A 13,297-nucleotide genomic window follows, 5' to 3' on the forward strand; every position below is an offset into this window, starting at 1 on the left:
TCATTTGTTTTCAGAAAGGGGCTGGCCTGTGATCAGCCTGAGATAACTTAAGCCCCAACTATTTACAGTTAAGTTCCTTGGTTTCACAGTTTTCACTGGCTCAAGTAGTCCCCTTTCTTGAAAACGACCAAAATTTTCCTCCTTTGTCTCTTCCTTCTTTGCTCCCTGTCTCCACCCCTTCCCTTTCCCTTCATTCCCTCCCTCCCTCTTCCTTTCCTCTCCAAATCCCTCTCCCCTTCCAGTTCGTAGGCTCGGGGCGGGTGTGGAACTACATCTCCCAGCCGTCCTCGCGCGGAGACTAAGTGAGGGGTGGGGCGCGTGCCCGAGTTCCCTAGTCAGTGTGGCGGCCGGGGAGTGGAGTCCGTTTCCTCCTCGCCCTGCGTGGGTGCAGGCGAGGAGGAGGCGCGTAAACAAACTACGAGTCCCGGCAGGCCTTGCGCTACAGGTCAGGGCTAGGTTGGGGCCGGGCCGCGGGGCTCACGGAGGCGGCGGCAGAGGCTACGGCTGGAGGTGCCGGGCCGGGACCGCGGCGGAGGCCGTGGCTCAGACTGAGAAGGTGGCGGGGAGGGACGCAGGAGGAAGATGGCGACGTCGGGGGCGAACGGGCCCGGCTCCGCCACGGCCTCAGCTTCTAATCCTCGCAAGTTTAGTGAGAAGATCGCGCTGCAGAAGCAGCGTCAGGCCGAAGAGACTGCGGCCTTCGAGGAGGTGATGATGGACATCGGCTCCACCCGGGTGAGGGACCGCGTCGGGGAGCCGGAATGAAGAGCAGTCCCCGAGCGGGGCCGAGAGGCGGGGCGGGGGCGGGAGCCGCAGCGCAGGAGGCGGAACACGGTCGGGGCTACGGGCGCCGCCGTCTGGGAGGCGCGGGTTGAGGGCCGAGGGCTGGGAAGGAGGATTTTGCTGGGGTGACCGACCCCGGGGCGTCGGAGGTGTGGGAGAGACCGGGGGCTGCGTACCGGAGGCGCCAGAGGTGGCGAAGAGGACCCAGAGGACCCAGGGGTGGTCCCCGTGCATCCCTCAGGAGTCCCCTTTGGGGATTCCACCGAAGCATCCCCGGATCTCGGGTTGTGGGTTGGCAGGGGGGCTGGGGGCGGGGGCCTGTTGTTTCCTAATCTATTTCTTCTGAGTACTGTGAAGCCACACTGGGAGTTTGATACCTACGGGAAAGGGCCCCATGAGTGGTTTGATCAAGCAGTGCTGGGTATAATGGGGCAGGAAGTCCCCTCCTTCGTCCCTTCCCTTTGCTTCCTTTTTCAAATACTTCTTGTGGTTTCCTGACGTGAATGAAGGTGAGGTCCATTGCTCACAGACTAGTGCTTAGTGTTTTTCCCTGACCATGTTAGAGGAAAAGTAGAGCTCTGGGCCCCCAAACTGGGTAACCGATCAGCTAAGGTTGTATAGAAGCTGATGTTTGCTGTGCTATCTAGGGGAAACGGCTGCCTTGTGTGGAATGCTTTCGAGGGTCCTCTCTGTAGGGAATTTTAATTCCACGAAGAACTTAAGGGCCCTGCCACTGCTCCCTCTTCAACCCGTCTGACTGTAGTTTCTTGCTTCCCGCGGCTGGATGTCAGAGAGAACTATAGGCAAGAGTTTCCCCAGCTGCTATGCATTCCAAATTTAGGGACGTTATTCCCAAAACAGCAGGTGAGGCTATCCTAGTTTGATCCCTCATGGCAAAGAGCTGGAAGGAATTTAAAGAGAGAGGGTGAAACATAAATGCCGAATTTCAGTGCTCTTTCTGCAGGCCTGTGATTGCTGCTGTGACTGTAACTTGTATTTTTGTGTGTATCTCCCTGTTAGTCTTTCTGTGTGTTTTTCCCCCTTTGAGTCTCTGGGGACCTTGTGCTCTAGTTTGTGGGAGATTGGACAGAAAAAGATAAGTGGGGAGGCAAATCTGGTTGTGTGAGTGTGCGTGCATGTACATGTGCTCCCTTAACCCACACTAACCACCATGAGGAATTGTGATCTAATGTTGAATACTCCCTTTAGAGCTTTTGATTATGGTGAGGGCAGATAAGAAGATGGCAGGGAAGCTGATCCAGCTGACAGCTTGGGGTCTTGCCCTCTGGACAGTAGCTCTAACTGAGGCGTGGTGTTATCTTAGGGCTTGTGTATACCAACAAAAGCTGTGAGATGGGGCTTCTAGCTTGGTGGGACTTTGGTTTATCAGAAGGCCCCTTTTCCCAGTGTTCCTCTGCTGGTGAACTCTGCTACCTAGCAAAATCTTGGGCTTTGGCCTAAGAACCTAAGAATCTTGAGCTGGAGATGAGAAATATAGACTCAGTTTGTTGCTTGGCTAGTTGGGTGTCCACTGGGCCTATACTCCTGAAAGGTCAGGGTTGCCACATACATTAACAACGAGCTTGAAGTAGCCCATAGGTTATCAGACTGCCCACTAAACTCATTGAGCTGACCTAAACATGGTCAGTTCTAATGTTGGCTCCTATACAGCTGTGTGACCCTGTATGTTCTTACAACTTACCCCTTCTCACTTGCCCTCCTCCCCATGGCCTTGTCCTGGCTCTACATATTTGGCTGGTGGTATTGTCTGAGCCTTGGAAGTAGTTACCCTTCTCTCACAGAGGGAGGTGAGATCTGTAGACAGACTAAATCCAAGTCAGCTGAGGGTTTTAGTGTTTTACCTTTGTGTCCCCAAATGGGAGATAAGGCTAAGAAGATGGCTCTGGCCCAGATCGGAATGCCCTCTCCCTCGCTCACCCTCCAGGCTTCCCTGCCAATTCAGGGTCATTAGGATCCAGCAGTAGAATGGCCCTGGATTTTGGCACTGCTTTCCTTGCATCTTCTAGTTTGGGAAGTACAGGCTCTGGGTAGCCTTGTTCTGAGGCTGGGCAAGTGAAAGCCCCCAAATCTATACTCTTCCTAGTATGGAGGGAAGAGACTGGCAATAATGGTTCGGTGACATCGACCTGTCACTTTCCCCTCTATTTCTGGTTAGTTTTGGATACATCTGGAAATGAAGGCAGGTATGGCTACTAGGCATCTGTCCCTGTGACTAGCCTGGGGGCTTCTAGTGGCCCCACAAGGACTCTGCTTAGACTGATGCTGACTAAGAAAGGCCCTCAGTAGTGTCGGGCAGGATGCTGCCAGGCAGTAGTGGGCACATTGATGAGGGGAGCCTGCAGAAGGGCTGGGCTGGATTGCTTGTACCCAAGCTCAGTGACCTTTCCCCCAGCCTTTTCTGGCCTTTTTCTGGCAAATGCCTTAAAAGCAACAGCAGCATATTCTCGTGACAGGGATGGTGAGAATGGCCAGTAGGAACCATGCTCAGGACCCTGCCTGACATTCCTATTTGTCCCTCATGTCTCAGTTACAGGCCCAGAAACTACGACTGGCTTATACAAGGAGCTCCCACTATGGTGGTTCTCTGCCCAATGTTAACCAGATTGGCTGTGGCCTGGCCGAGTTCCAGGTGAGTGGACACCAGCCAGGGAGAAGTGGAGGCTGTCAGTCTGCTTTCCTTCCTGATTCATCTATCCATTTTGGCAGAGCCCCCTCCACTCACCTTTGGATTCATCTCGGAGCACTCGACACCATGGGCTGGTGGAAAGGGTACAGCGAGATCCCCGAAGAATGGTGTCCCCACTCCGCCGATACCCCCGCCATATATCCTTCATAGAAGACTTGGGTCAGGGAAGGGTGGGAAGAGATCATGACTCAGAAATGAAAGGGACTTTAAATGTTGAATTCTGCGTCTCTCCAGATCTCCTTTTCCCAGCCTCTGAAAAATGACCACCAACTTTGTGTTTGTGCTGGGTCCTATTTTGTGTCCTGTGCTGAGAAAATGTTGCTTCAGAGACTGTGCCCTTCTCTCTGGCTGGCTCCCTTCCGCTCACTTTCTATATCAAGGATCCCCAATATATCTTCTGCTAAAGAAGAGTAATCCCTTCTCCCATTTCTTTTTTTCTTTTCTTTTCTTTTTTTTCCCCACCAGTCTTGGAGCCTGAACTCAGGGCCTGGGCACTGTCCTTGAGCTTTCTCAGGCTGGCACTCAACCACTTGAACCACAGCACCATCTCTGGCTTTTTCTGTGTATGTGGTATGGAGGAATCAAACCCAGAGTGCTAGGCAAGCACACTCTTGGACCTCCCTTCTCCCATTTCTGCTGTGGGCTTTCAATCCTAGATACCGGTCCATGTGCCACCCCTAACCCTGCCCAGACATCCTCTGAGATTGTACCTGATTTCTCTTTTTTTCTCTTGGTGCTAGAGATCGAACCCAGGGCCTCACACATACCAAACAAACTCTCCTGTCACTCAGCTGTACCCTCACTTCTTTCTCTTCCGTTCTTCAGTCCTATGATCCATTGTAGAGGAAGAGAAAAGTAGGATTTTCTTAAAATAACTATCACTGTTATTCTCTTTTCTGGTCTCGTTCCCTTCTGTCTCTGCCACTTTTCTTTAACTAATGTTCACATTGACAGTTCTCCCTACAGTCCTGCCTACTTATCTCCTCCCCCAGAGTCCAGCTGGCGTAGGTGAGTCCAGGGAAGGCCGAGGCTCCTGCCCATTCTCCAAGCTTCTAGAGGGGTTGGGCTGGGATACTGCCTACAGTTTCAATAGTATCTCCTGCAGCAACAGAGCTGGGAGGGTGGGGCAGCTGGAGTAGGTGATCAGAGTCCAGTCTTGGTCATATTGACATGAGTGACCAAGCCTCCCTTTCCAGCCAGAGCAGGACCAATGGAGCTATAGCCAAGCTGGGGTGTGTGTATGAGGGGGAGGAGAGAGTGACAGGATGGCAGGTGAAAATGGCTGCCTTCTCTCAGGGGTGACTTTAGCCAGATGCAGTGCTATGACATTGTTAGGTCTCTGAGCCCCTCCCTGTCCATCTCAGCTTCAGTACTCAATATCATGTAGCAGTGCTGGGCATGCCTATTTAGTTTGTCCTGACATGGAGGAGTTGAGAAATTTTTATTTATTATTTTTATTTATTTTTTTGCCAGTCCTGGGGACTGAACTCAGGGCCTGAGCACTGTCCTTGGGCTTTCTCAAGGCTAGTGCTCTACCACTTGAGCCACAGCACCACTTCTGGCTTTTCTGTGTATGTGGTACAGAGGAATCGAACCCAGTTCTTCCTGCATTCTAGGCAAGCACTCTACCAGTAGGCTAAACTCCTGGTCATACTTTGTACTTTTTTATTTTTCTTTTTTCTTTTTTTTTTTTGCCAGTCCTGGAGCTTGAACGCAAGGCCTGATCACTGTCCTTGCACTTTCTCAAGGCTAGAGCTCTACCACTTGAGCCACAGCACCACTTCTGGCTTTTTTCTATATATGTGGTACCAAGGAATGGAACCTAGGTCTTCGTGCATGCTAGGCAAGAACTCTACCACTAGGCCAAACTCCCGGCCCTAGAAGTTTTTAAGTCTCTTATAGTTGTCTGGGAGTTCAGGGTGTCATAGGCATGTTTTCCAACTCCCATGTCATGTCCCATATCTCCTTGTCTATTTTCATTTCTCTCATCCTCTTGACTTTTCTACCCTAGGACGATGCCCTGGGGCAACTTCCCTGCAGAGAAGGGGCAGCTATTTCGACTTCCATCTGCACTTAACAGGTGATGGCTCTTGCCTTCTTTAGACTACCTCCCCTTTTTATCTCTACTATCTCTGGGGCCCTACTCGCACAACTCCACCCTGGTCTAATCCAGCTAGTGATCGCCTCTGCCGGGCAAGAGCAAGTTGAGGACCTGAAAACTGTCATTGTCAGCTCATTTCCGCTTCCCCAACAGAACAAGCTCTGACTCTGCCCTTCATACAAGTGTGATGAATCCCAACCCCCAGGACACGTATCCAGGCCCAGCACCTCCTAATGTCCTGCCCAGCCGCCGAGGAGGTGAGTGACCATGTCAGTCTTGGGAGTAGCTGTGGAATTTTCCACCGAAGCAGGGAGGCAGGTAAGCACCACAGCCAACTCCACTGTATCTCTTGCAGGTTTGCTGGATGGCAAAATGGACTCCAAAGGTATGTATTGTTCACCACAGAATTTCTGGGGTGCTTTTGGAGCATTTATTCAGGGTTAGGGAACAAGTCTGCCTCTTGTCTGCCTCCGCTTCCTGTCCTGCCTTTCTGGCCCCTTCTCCAACCTTCTTATCACCACTGTTTCTCTTTTCAAGTCCCTGCTATTGAGGAGAACTTGCTAGATGACAAACATTTGCTGAAACCATGGGATGCCAAGAAGGTAGGTGTGGACCACTGGGTGTCACCCACCATCCCTCTCCTGTCCTCTTTCCCCAGGACAGGCCTTTCATGGTTCCCATTGAGCTCGGTGCTTGTTTTCCATATTCTTCCTTCTCTCTTCAGCTGTCCTCATCCTCCTCCCGACCTCGATCCTGTGAAGTCCCTGGAATTAAGTAAGTGTCACTCTAAAGTTTGCTGAGGAATGAGAGTGAGAGAAGTGTAGAGAGATGTGGAAGACTGCTGTCTACACTTTCCTTACTAACACCTTCCTTGAATTTACACTCTTCTTTTTCCATCTTTCTCTTAGCATCTTTCCGTCTCCTGACCAGCCTGCCAATGTGCCTATCCTCCCACCTGCCATGAACACGGGGGGCTCCCTACCTGACCTCACCAACTTGCACTTTCCCCCGCCACTGCCTACCCCTCTGGACCCTGAAGAGACAGCCTACCCCAGCCTGAGTGGGGGCAACAGTACCTCTAATTTGACTCACACCATGACACACCTGGGCATCAGTGGAGGCCTGGGACTGGGCCCGGCCTATGACACATCAGGTGAGTGGCTGTCCTGGCCATGTACCCAGCAGATGCTGTCTGGCTAGTGGGATGACGAGAAGGAAAGGTTGCATTAAGATCATGTATGTCGCTGCTCACCAGTCCACCAACTCTGCATTCCAGAGTCTCCTCACTAGAGTTTTCAGCCTATAAAGAGGGGTAGCTTTTCCTCAGAGGAAGAAGGAGAGTAACCCCCATGTGGGCAGCACTGATTCACTATCAGGGACAGGACAGGAAGAGCATCGTGTTGTCATAGTCTTGTCACTGCTGCCCATTCCGGGTGGAAAGGGACCCAGTTCCCATCAGTAATGTTGTCATCTCTGGTTTTTTGTCTGTGCCTGCAGGACTTCACTCACCTCTCAGCCACCCATCCCTGCAGTCCTCCCTAAGCAACCCCAACCTCCAGGCTTCCTTGAGCAGTCCTCAGCCCCAGCTCCAGGGTTCCCATAGTCATCCCTCACTGCCCGCCTCTTCCTTGGCCCACAATGCACTGCCCACCACCTCCCTAGGCCACCCATCACTCAGTGCCCCAGCCCTCTCTTCTTCTTCCTCATCTTCCACTTCCTCTCCAATCCTGGGTGCCCCCCCTTATCCACCTTCTACTCCTGGGGCTTCCCCCCGCCATCGCCGTGTGCCCCTCAGCCCCCTGAGTTTGCCCGCGGGCCCAGCCGACGCCAGACGGTCCCAACAGCAGCTGCCCAAACAGTTTTCGCCAACAATGTCACCCACCTTGTCTTCCATCACTCAGGTATGCGTGGTCATCTTCCCTACGTGTTTGTCTCCCTTCCCCTCCTCCCTTCCCTCCCAAGTTCTCACCATTGTACCCTCTTTTCTGAAGCTGCCTCCTCTCCTCACTTCCCACCCTCTTCTCACTTCCTTAATGCAGCGTCCTCTTCTATTCCTCTCCTTCCCCATCCCCATCTTTTATCCATCTTTCCCTTGATTTAGGAGTGCAAATCTGGGGTTAAGCATTTTGGTTTAATCGAGCTTTTTGGTTCTGCTTGTTGTTAGTAGACTCCTCTGTCAAATGGTTTAACTTCTTTAAGCCTCAGTAGTTTCATTATAAAACACGGATGATTTTTTAGACACCAAATACAAGTATGTACCTGAAGTACTTGGCACCAGGGTATAGCTTATCCCTTCCCTTTTTCCCCTTTATTCCCATCTTCTTGTCTGTGATAACTCCCAACCCCTACCTCTGTCCTGTCCCATTCCCTCTCCCATTTCCCTAATTTCTTTTGAAGAATTCAGACCATGAAACCTGATCCCTTCATACTTCACAGTTGAGGAAACTGGGGCCCAGTTTCCAAAGCAAGTTAGGAAGAGTTGGAACTGAAAGTCAAATATTTACTTTAGGGCTTTCTCCTCAGTGCTAACATTCTCAGCTTTTCCCTTTTTTCTAGCCTTACTTTTCCTCTATTTCCACTGCCCTTTTCCTTCACCCTAATGCTCTTCCTTCCCCTTCCTCTGCCCTACTTCCTCCTCCATTACTGTTCCCTGGATGTGTGTTCTATGTTCCATCTTTACTCCTGTAGAAAAAGACTAAAGCCATACCAGCAAGCACTCTCCTCTCAGTGTCAAGTGGGGAACTTCCTCCTTCCTTTCCCACTCTCCCTACCTTTGTGGGGCTGCCTGTCCCTTGTGAGGTGTGTCACAGACACTCCATTACTGGTAACCATTTAAGTATGGAGTGGATAGAGAACTCACCTGTTTTTAGTTACACTTAGCGCTTACATTTGATACCCTAGATATGCCCACGGGTCTATGGAGCATCGGCGGATTTGCTTATTGATTTGTAGACAGGGTCTCATTATATGTAGCTCAGTCTAGCCTTGATCTCAAGATCCTCCTGCCTCAGCCCTCTGTGTGCAGGATCATATGCATGCACCACTGCACTGGTGGGGTTTGAAGTATTGTACTAGTGTTGAGAATGGGAGTAGCTTAGTGGGTAGGGAGGTCCGAGACTAAGAGTTCTTTTGTGGGGTCATCCCAAGGAGTAAGCCTTCCTTTCTTCCTTGCTTCTTTTTAGGGCGTCCCCCTGGATACTAGTAAACTGCCTACTGACCAGCGACTGCCCCCCTACCCGTACAGTCCCCCAAGTCTGGTTCTGCCCACTCAGCAACCCACCCCAAAGCCGTTACAGCAGCCAGGGCTGCCCTCCCAGGCCTGCTTAGTGCAGCCCTCAGGTGGGCAGCCCCCAGGCAGGCAGCCTCACTATGGGACACTGTATCAGCCTGGGTCTAGTGGGCATGGGCAACAGTCTTACCACCGGCCGATCAGCGACTTCAGCCTGGGGAATGTGAGTATCTGGGCTCCAAGCTCAGAAGCAGGGGAGGGGTTGGGTAGGAGGCGGTCAAGAGGCCTCTGTCATCTCTCATGCATTCTGACTTGGGAAGGTCAGGGGAAGGGATCTCCTCCCCTACCCAGGTAACACAGCACTGCCAGCTTGGGGCTCCTGTCTTCCCCTGTTTGACCCCTTCTCCTTCCCCTCTGTTTCTGCTCAGCTTGCTCTTTGATGACTCCTGCCTTGACCCGTTCTCTTCCTGGCATGCACATGCTCTGGCCCAGCAGGTACGGTGCCCACACTTACTTCGGGCCCCGTGCTTGCATTGTTGCTCTGCTTGCTGCCACCTCCCTCTGTCTTTGCCTCTGTTGCTGGGGTGGATGAAAATTGTTGGGCAGAAAGGGGACGTGTTAACAGGCAAGGCAGGGGCAGGCAAAATACCTTGTTTGAAGTCCACTTCTTCAAGGTCTGTCTTGTGTGCTTATAGCTGGAGCAGTTCAGTCTGGAGAGCCCATCAACCAGCCTGGTGCTGGATCCTCCTAGCTTTTCTGAAGGGCCTGGATTTTTAGGGAGTGAGGGGCCAATGGGTGGCCCCCAGGATTCTCATGCCCTCAACCACCAGAACTTGACCCATTGTTCCCGCCATGGCTCAGGACCTAACATCATCCTCACAGGTGAGGAGGTATGGGTGGAGGTAGAGAGTGGAAGAAGGGGTTGGTACCTTGGCAGTTGTGGAATTGAGAGGCTTAGGGTGGTTTATGGGGATAGTTTATGGTTCCTCACCTGTCTCTTGTACCCACAGGAGATTCCTCTCCAGGTTTCTCTAAGGAGATCGCAGCAGCCCTGGCTGGAGTTCCTGGCTTTGAGGTGTCAACTGGGTTGGAACTGGGGCTGGGGCTGGAAGATGAGCTGCACATGGAGCCACTGGGCCTGGAAGGGCTAAACATGCTGAGTGACCCCTGTGCCCTGCTGCCCGATCCTGCTGTGGAGGACTCATTCCGCAGTGACCGGCTGCAGTGAGGACCTCACCACCATCTTTTTTGGCCCCATTCCCTGTCACTGTTCCTTTCCTTCCTCCCCCCGGCCAGTAGACTCCTCTCTCTGCCCCCAGATCCTCTTTCTAACATGAATGAAGGGTCCTACGGATGAGAAAAAGGAAGGGGCTTGCTCCAGTGGTCCCTGACTTCTGCTGCACAATAGGTGGGCCTGGGGGAACTCAAGGAAGGGCTTAAAGCACTTGTAACTTTGAAATCCGTCTGCCTGGAGGTCAGAGCCTGTTGGGAAGCAGGGGTAGAGGAGAATCCCGGAGGCAGGGCTTGCTTGTCTGGATGCCCAGGGGTGGGCAGTGCCAGCCCCTCCTCACCACTCTTTCCCCTTGCAATGGAGGAGAGAGTCAGAGTGGATATTATTTTTTATTAAATATATTATATGTTAATAAAAAAATCCTATCAAATCTTCTGGTGTGGTTGACTACTATTACAGTGTGTGGCTGCGGGTCTAAGGACTTTTTTGTATCTTCTAATTTGTGTGTGTGTGTGTGTGTGTGTGTGTGTGTGTGTGTGTGTGTGTGTTACTGGGGTTTGAGCTCAGGACCTACTACCTTGCTAGGTAGGTACACTCTAGCACTTGGACAATACCTCTAGCTTATAAGGGCTTTTTTTTTCTTTTGTTGGTTGTAGGGCTTGAACTCAGGGCCTAGGTGCTGTCCCCAAACTTTTTTTGCTCAAGGCTAGTGCACTGCCATTTTGAGCCATAGGTCTACATCCGGTTTTCTGTTTGTTAATTGGCGATGAGTTTCAGAGAGCTGCGTGCCATTGGCTTATGCGTGTAATCCTGGCTACTCAAGAGGCTGAGATCTGAGAACTGCAGTTCAAAGCCAGCCTGGGCAGAAAAGTCCTGGTGAGACTTTTTTTTCTCTGGTCCTGGGGCTTGAACTCAGGTTCTGGGCTCTGTCCTTGAGCTTTCTGTACTCAAGGTTAGAGCTCTACCACTTGAGCCACAGCACCACTTCTAGCTTTTTCTGAGTAGTTTATTGGAGATGAACTACTGAGGCTGGTTCCACACTGTGATCCTCAGATCTCAACTTCCTGAGTCGTTGCAATTACAAGCATGAGCTACCAGTAGCCACTCCATAGGACAGTTAATCTATTGGTTATTTTTCTTTTTTTTTTTTTTTTTAAATTTTGTGGGTCATAGGGCTTGAACTCGGCCTGGGCCCTGTCCCTTAGCTCTTCAGCTCAAAGCCACCACCCTACCCTTGAGCCAAGCCCCACTTCCAGTTTTCTAGAGGTTAATTGGAGATAAAAGTTTCAGGTCCTTTTGTGCCCAGGCTGGCTTTGAACCATGGTCCTCAGATGTCAGCCTCCTGAGTAGTTAGCATTACAGGCGTAAGCCACTGTGTCCAGCTTTTACATTTTTTTTTAAGCCCAGCTGTTCTCTGTAAAGTCCCATAATCTCAGATTAGTACCCAAATTGGACTTGGGGGCCCAGGACAGATACAGGTTTCATGGATAGCAGCTGAGTTCATGAGCCCCACATGTATAGGGCTCTGTTGCAGCAGCATCAAGGGACTGGCCAGGCAGGTTACTCCTCTTCTAACTAGAGGCTAAAGAGTCAGGAGGTGAGGAGGTAGCTGCTGGCCTGGAAGAGTTAGAGTGAGGAGATAGCTGCTGGCAAAGCTCACATGTCTGATATTTCTGATTGAATGACCTCAGATATGGGTAGCTGGCATCAGACTTCCAAGAAGAGGAGATAATACCTTGGGAACTCCAAGTACAGGTGTTTGCTCTCCCTGCTCCTGTCTCTCATATGCCAGTACTGGGCCTTGCAGGATCTCACTTCCCTTAAGGCTGGCATTCTACAACTTGAGCTATAGCTTCGTTTCTAGTTTTTAGCTGGTTAATTGAAGATAAGTCTCATGGACTTTTCTCTGCCTTATTTATTGCCAGTCCTGGGGCTTGAATTCAGGGCCTGGATACTGACTGAGTTTCCTTTGCTCAAGGCCATAACTCTCCTTGAGCTACAGCACCATTTCTGGCTTTTTCTGTTTATGTGGTACTGAGGAATCAAGCCCAGGGCTTCATGCATGCTTGGCAAGCACTCTACCAGGAAGCCTCATTTCCAGTCCCAAAGATACGTCTTTTTTTTTTTTTTTTTTTGTCAGTTGGGGGTGGGGTTTGAACTCAGGGCCTGGGCACTATCCCTAAGCCTGTGTTCAAGGCTAACTCTCTACCACTTGAGCCACAGTGCCACTTCCCCCAGCCAGCTTTGAACCAGGATCCTCATAAGTAGCTGGGATGGCAGCCATGAGCCATTAGCACTTGGCTGCTGACTCTCTTCTTTACAGTCTTTTAAGCTTGGAAGTCCTATGCAATCCTGACCCCAAAGTCCTGGATCTTAGGAGGCCCCATTCACACCCCCTTCCTAGGCCTGAATTCACTTCACCCTCTCTAACAGATCCTTGGAGGCTATGTTCATTTTTCTCACCCTTTAGTACTGGGGTATAACCCAAGACCCTTGTAAAAGTTAGGTAAGTCACCTGAGCTTTGTGCCTGCAGGCAAACCATGTTGGGAAGGTAACTGCTCTGTGTATTGGGTTGCTAGCCTTTTGGTAGTGTAGGCCCCTCCTGTTCTTTCCTCATCCAGAATAATGAGGAGTCTGCCCTCTTTATCTCCCCATCACACACCCAAACTACCCACACATCCACATTCCTGGCCTCTTCCTCTTTACAAAACTCTTGTTTTTTCAGAATAGAGAACTGAGAATTTTGGTTCTTGTCAGTAAGCCCCCGAACTTGGAAGTCGGGAGCCATAGGGGTCTCCCCATTTTCGGTCTTCAGGACCTAAGCCTCCATTCAGGCATGCACACCATATCTGACTGCTGGACGCCAGGGCCACCTGAGGTCAGTGACTGTCCAGTGAATGTCTGCTGGGTGATGGGGAGCCGCCTGGTGCAGGGGGCCCTCCTAGCCGCCAGGGGTCGCGCTGCAGGCGGCTGGGCGCTGGGCCGGCGCTAGCTAGGGTCACGGCCGCCGGCCGGGGGAGGTGGGGGTAGCGGTAGCGGAGCCCGCGGCCCGGGAGGGGGGGTGGGGGGAGTGAAGAAAGCGGGGCGCGCGAAGGAGCGCGGGGGGCCCCCGGCGCCGCAGGAGTCGGGAGAGCCGCGCAGCCCGAGCCGCGGCGCGGCAGCACTGTCCCCGCGTGGCGCAGCGCGCCGGGGACGCTGGGACCGCCCAGATCTCCCTCCACGGCACACGGAGCCCCGGTGCCTCG

General features: G+C 51.9%; 1 protein-coding gene across 3 annotated transcripts; it reads left to right on the top strand.

The window, feature by feature from the left end:
- The first annotated feature begins 341 nt into the window (after positions 1–341).
- Crtc2 (CREB regulated transcription coactivator 2) lies at positions 342–10,481 on the top strand. Of its 3 annotated transcripts, XM_090340944.1 has the most exons (15): positions 342–445; positions 651–735; positions 3,332–3,433; positions 3,511–3,627; positions 4,437–4,498; positions 5,502–5,570; positions 5,745–5,848; positions 5,947–5,976; positions 6,129–6,193; positions 6,316–6,365; positions 6,500–6,744; positions 7,089–7,492; positions 8,774–9,043; positions 9,516–9,702; positions 9,831–10,481. In XM_090340944.1, exons 2-15 carry the CDS (start codon positions 712–714, stop codon positions 10,046–10,048), a joined length of 1,947 nt encoding a protein of 648 aa, XP_090197070.1. In that variant the 5' UTR covers positions 342–445; positions 651–711; the 3' UTR covers positions 10,049–10,481. The 3 variants fall into 3 exon arrangements, 2 of the variants coding, with proteins under 2 accessions (XP_090197070.1, XP_090197069.1); XR_016536857.1 differs by lacking the exons at positions 342–445; positions 9,831–10,481 and adding an exon at positions 9,249–9,315 and having other exon boundaries at positions 464–735; positions 9,516–9,598; XM_090340943.1 differs by lacking the exon at positions 342–445 and having other exon boundaries at positions 465–735.
- Positions 10,482–13,297: the final 2,816 nt, after the last annotated feature.

The sequence above is a fragment of the Megascapheus bottae genome, chromosome 10 (assembly GCF_031878675.1).
Source record: "Megascapheus bottae isolate mThoBot1 chromosome 10, mThoBot2.hap1, whole genome shotgun sequence".
Taxonomy (NCBI): domain Eukaryota; kingdom Metazoa; phylum Chordata; class Mammalia; order Rodentia; family Geomyidae; genus Megascapheus; species Megascapheus bottae.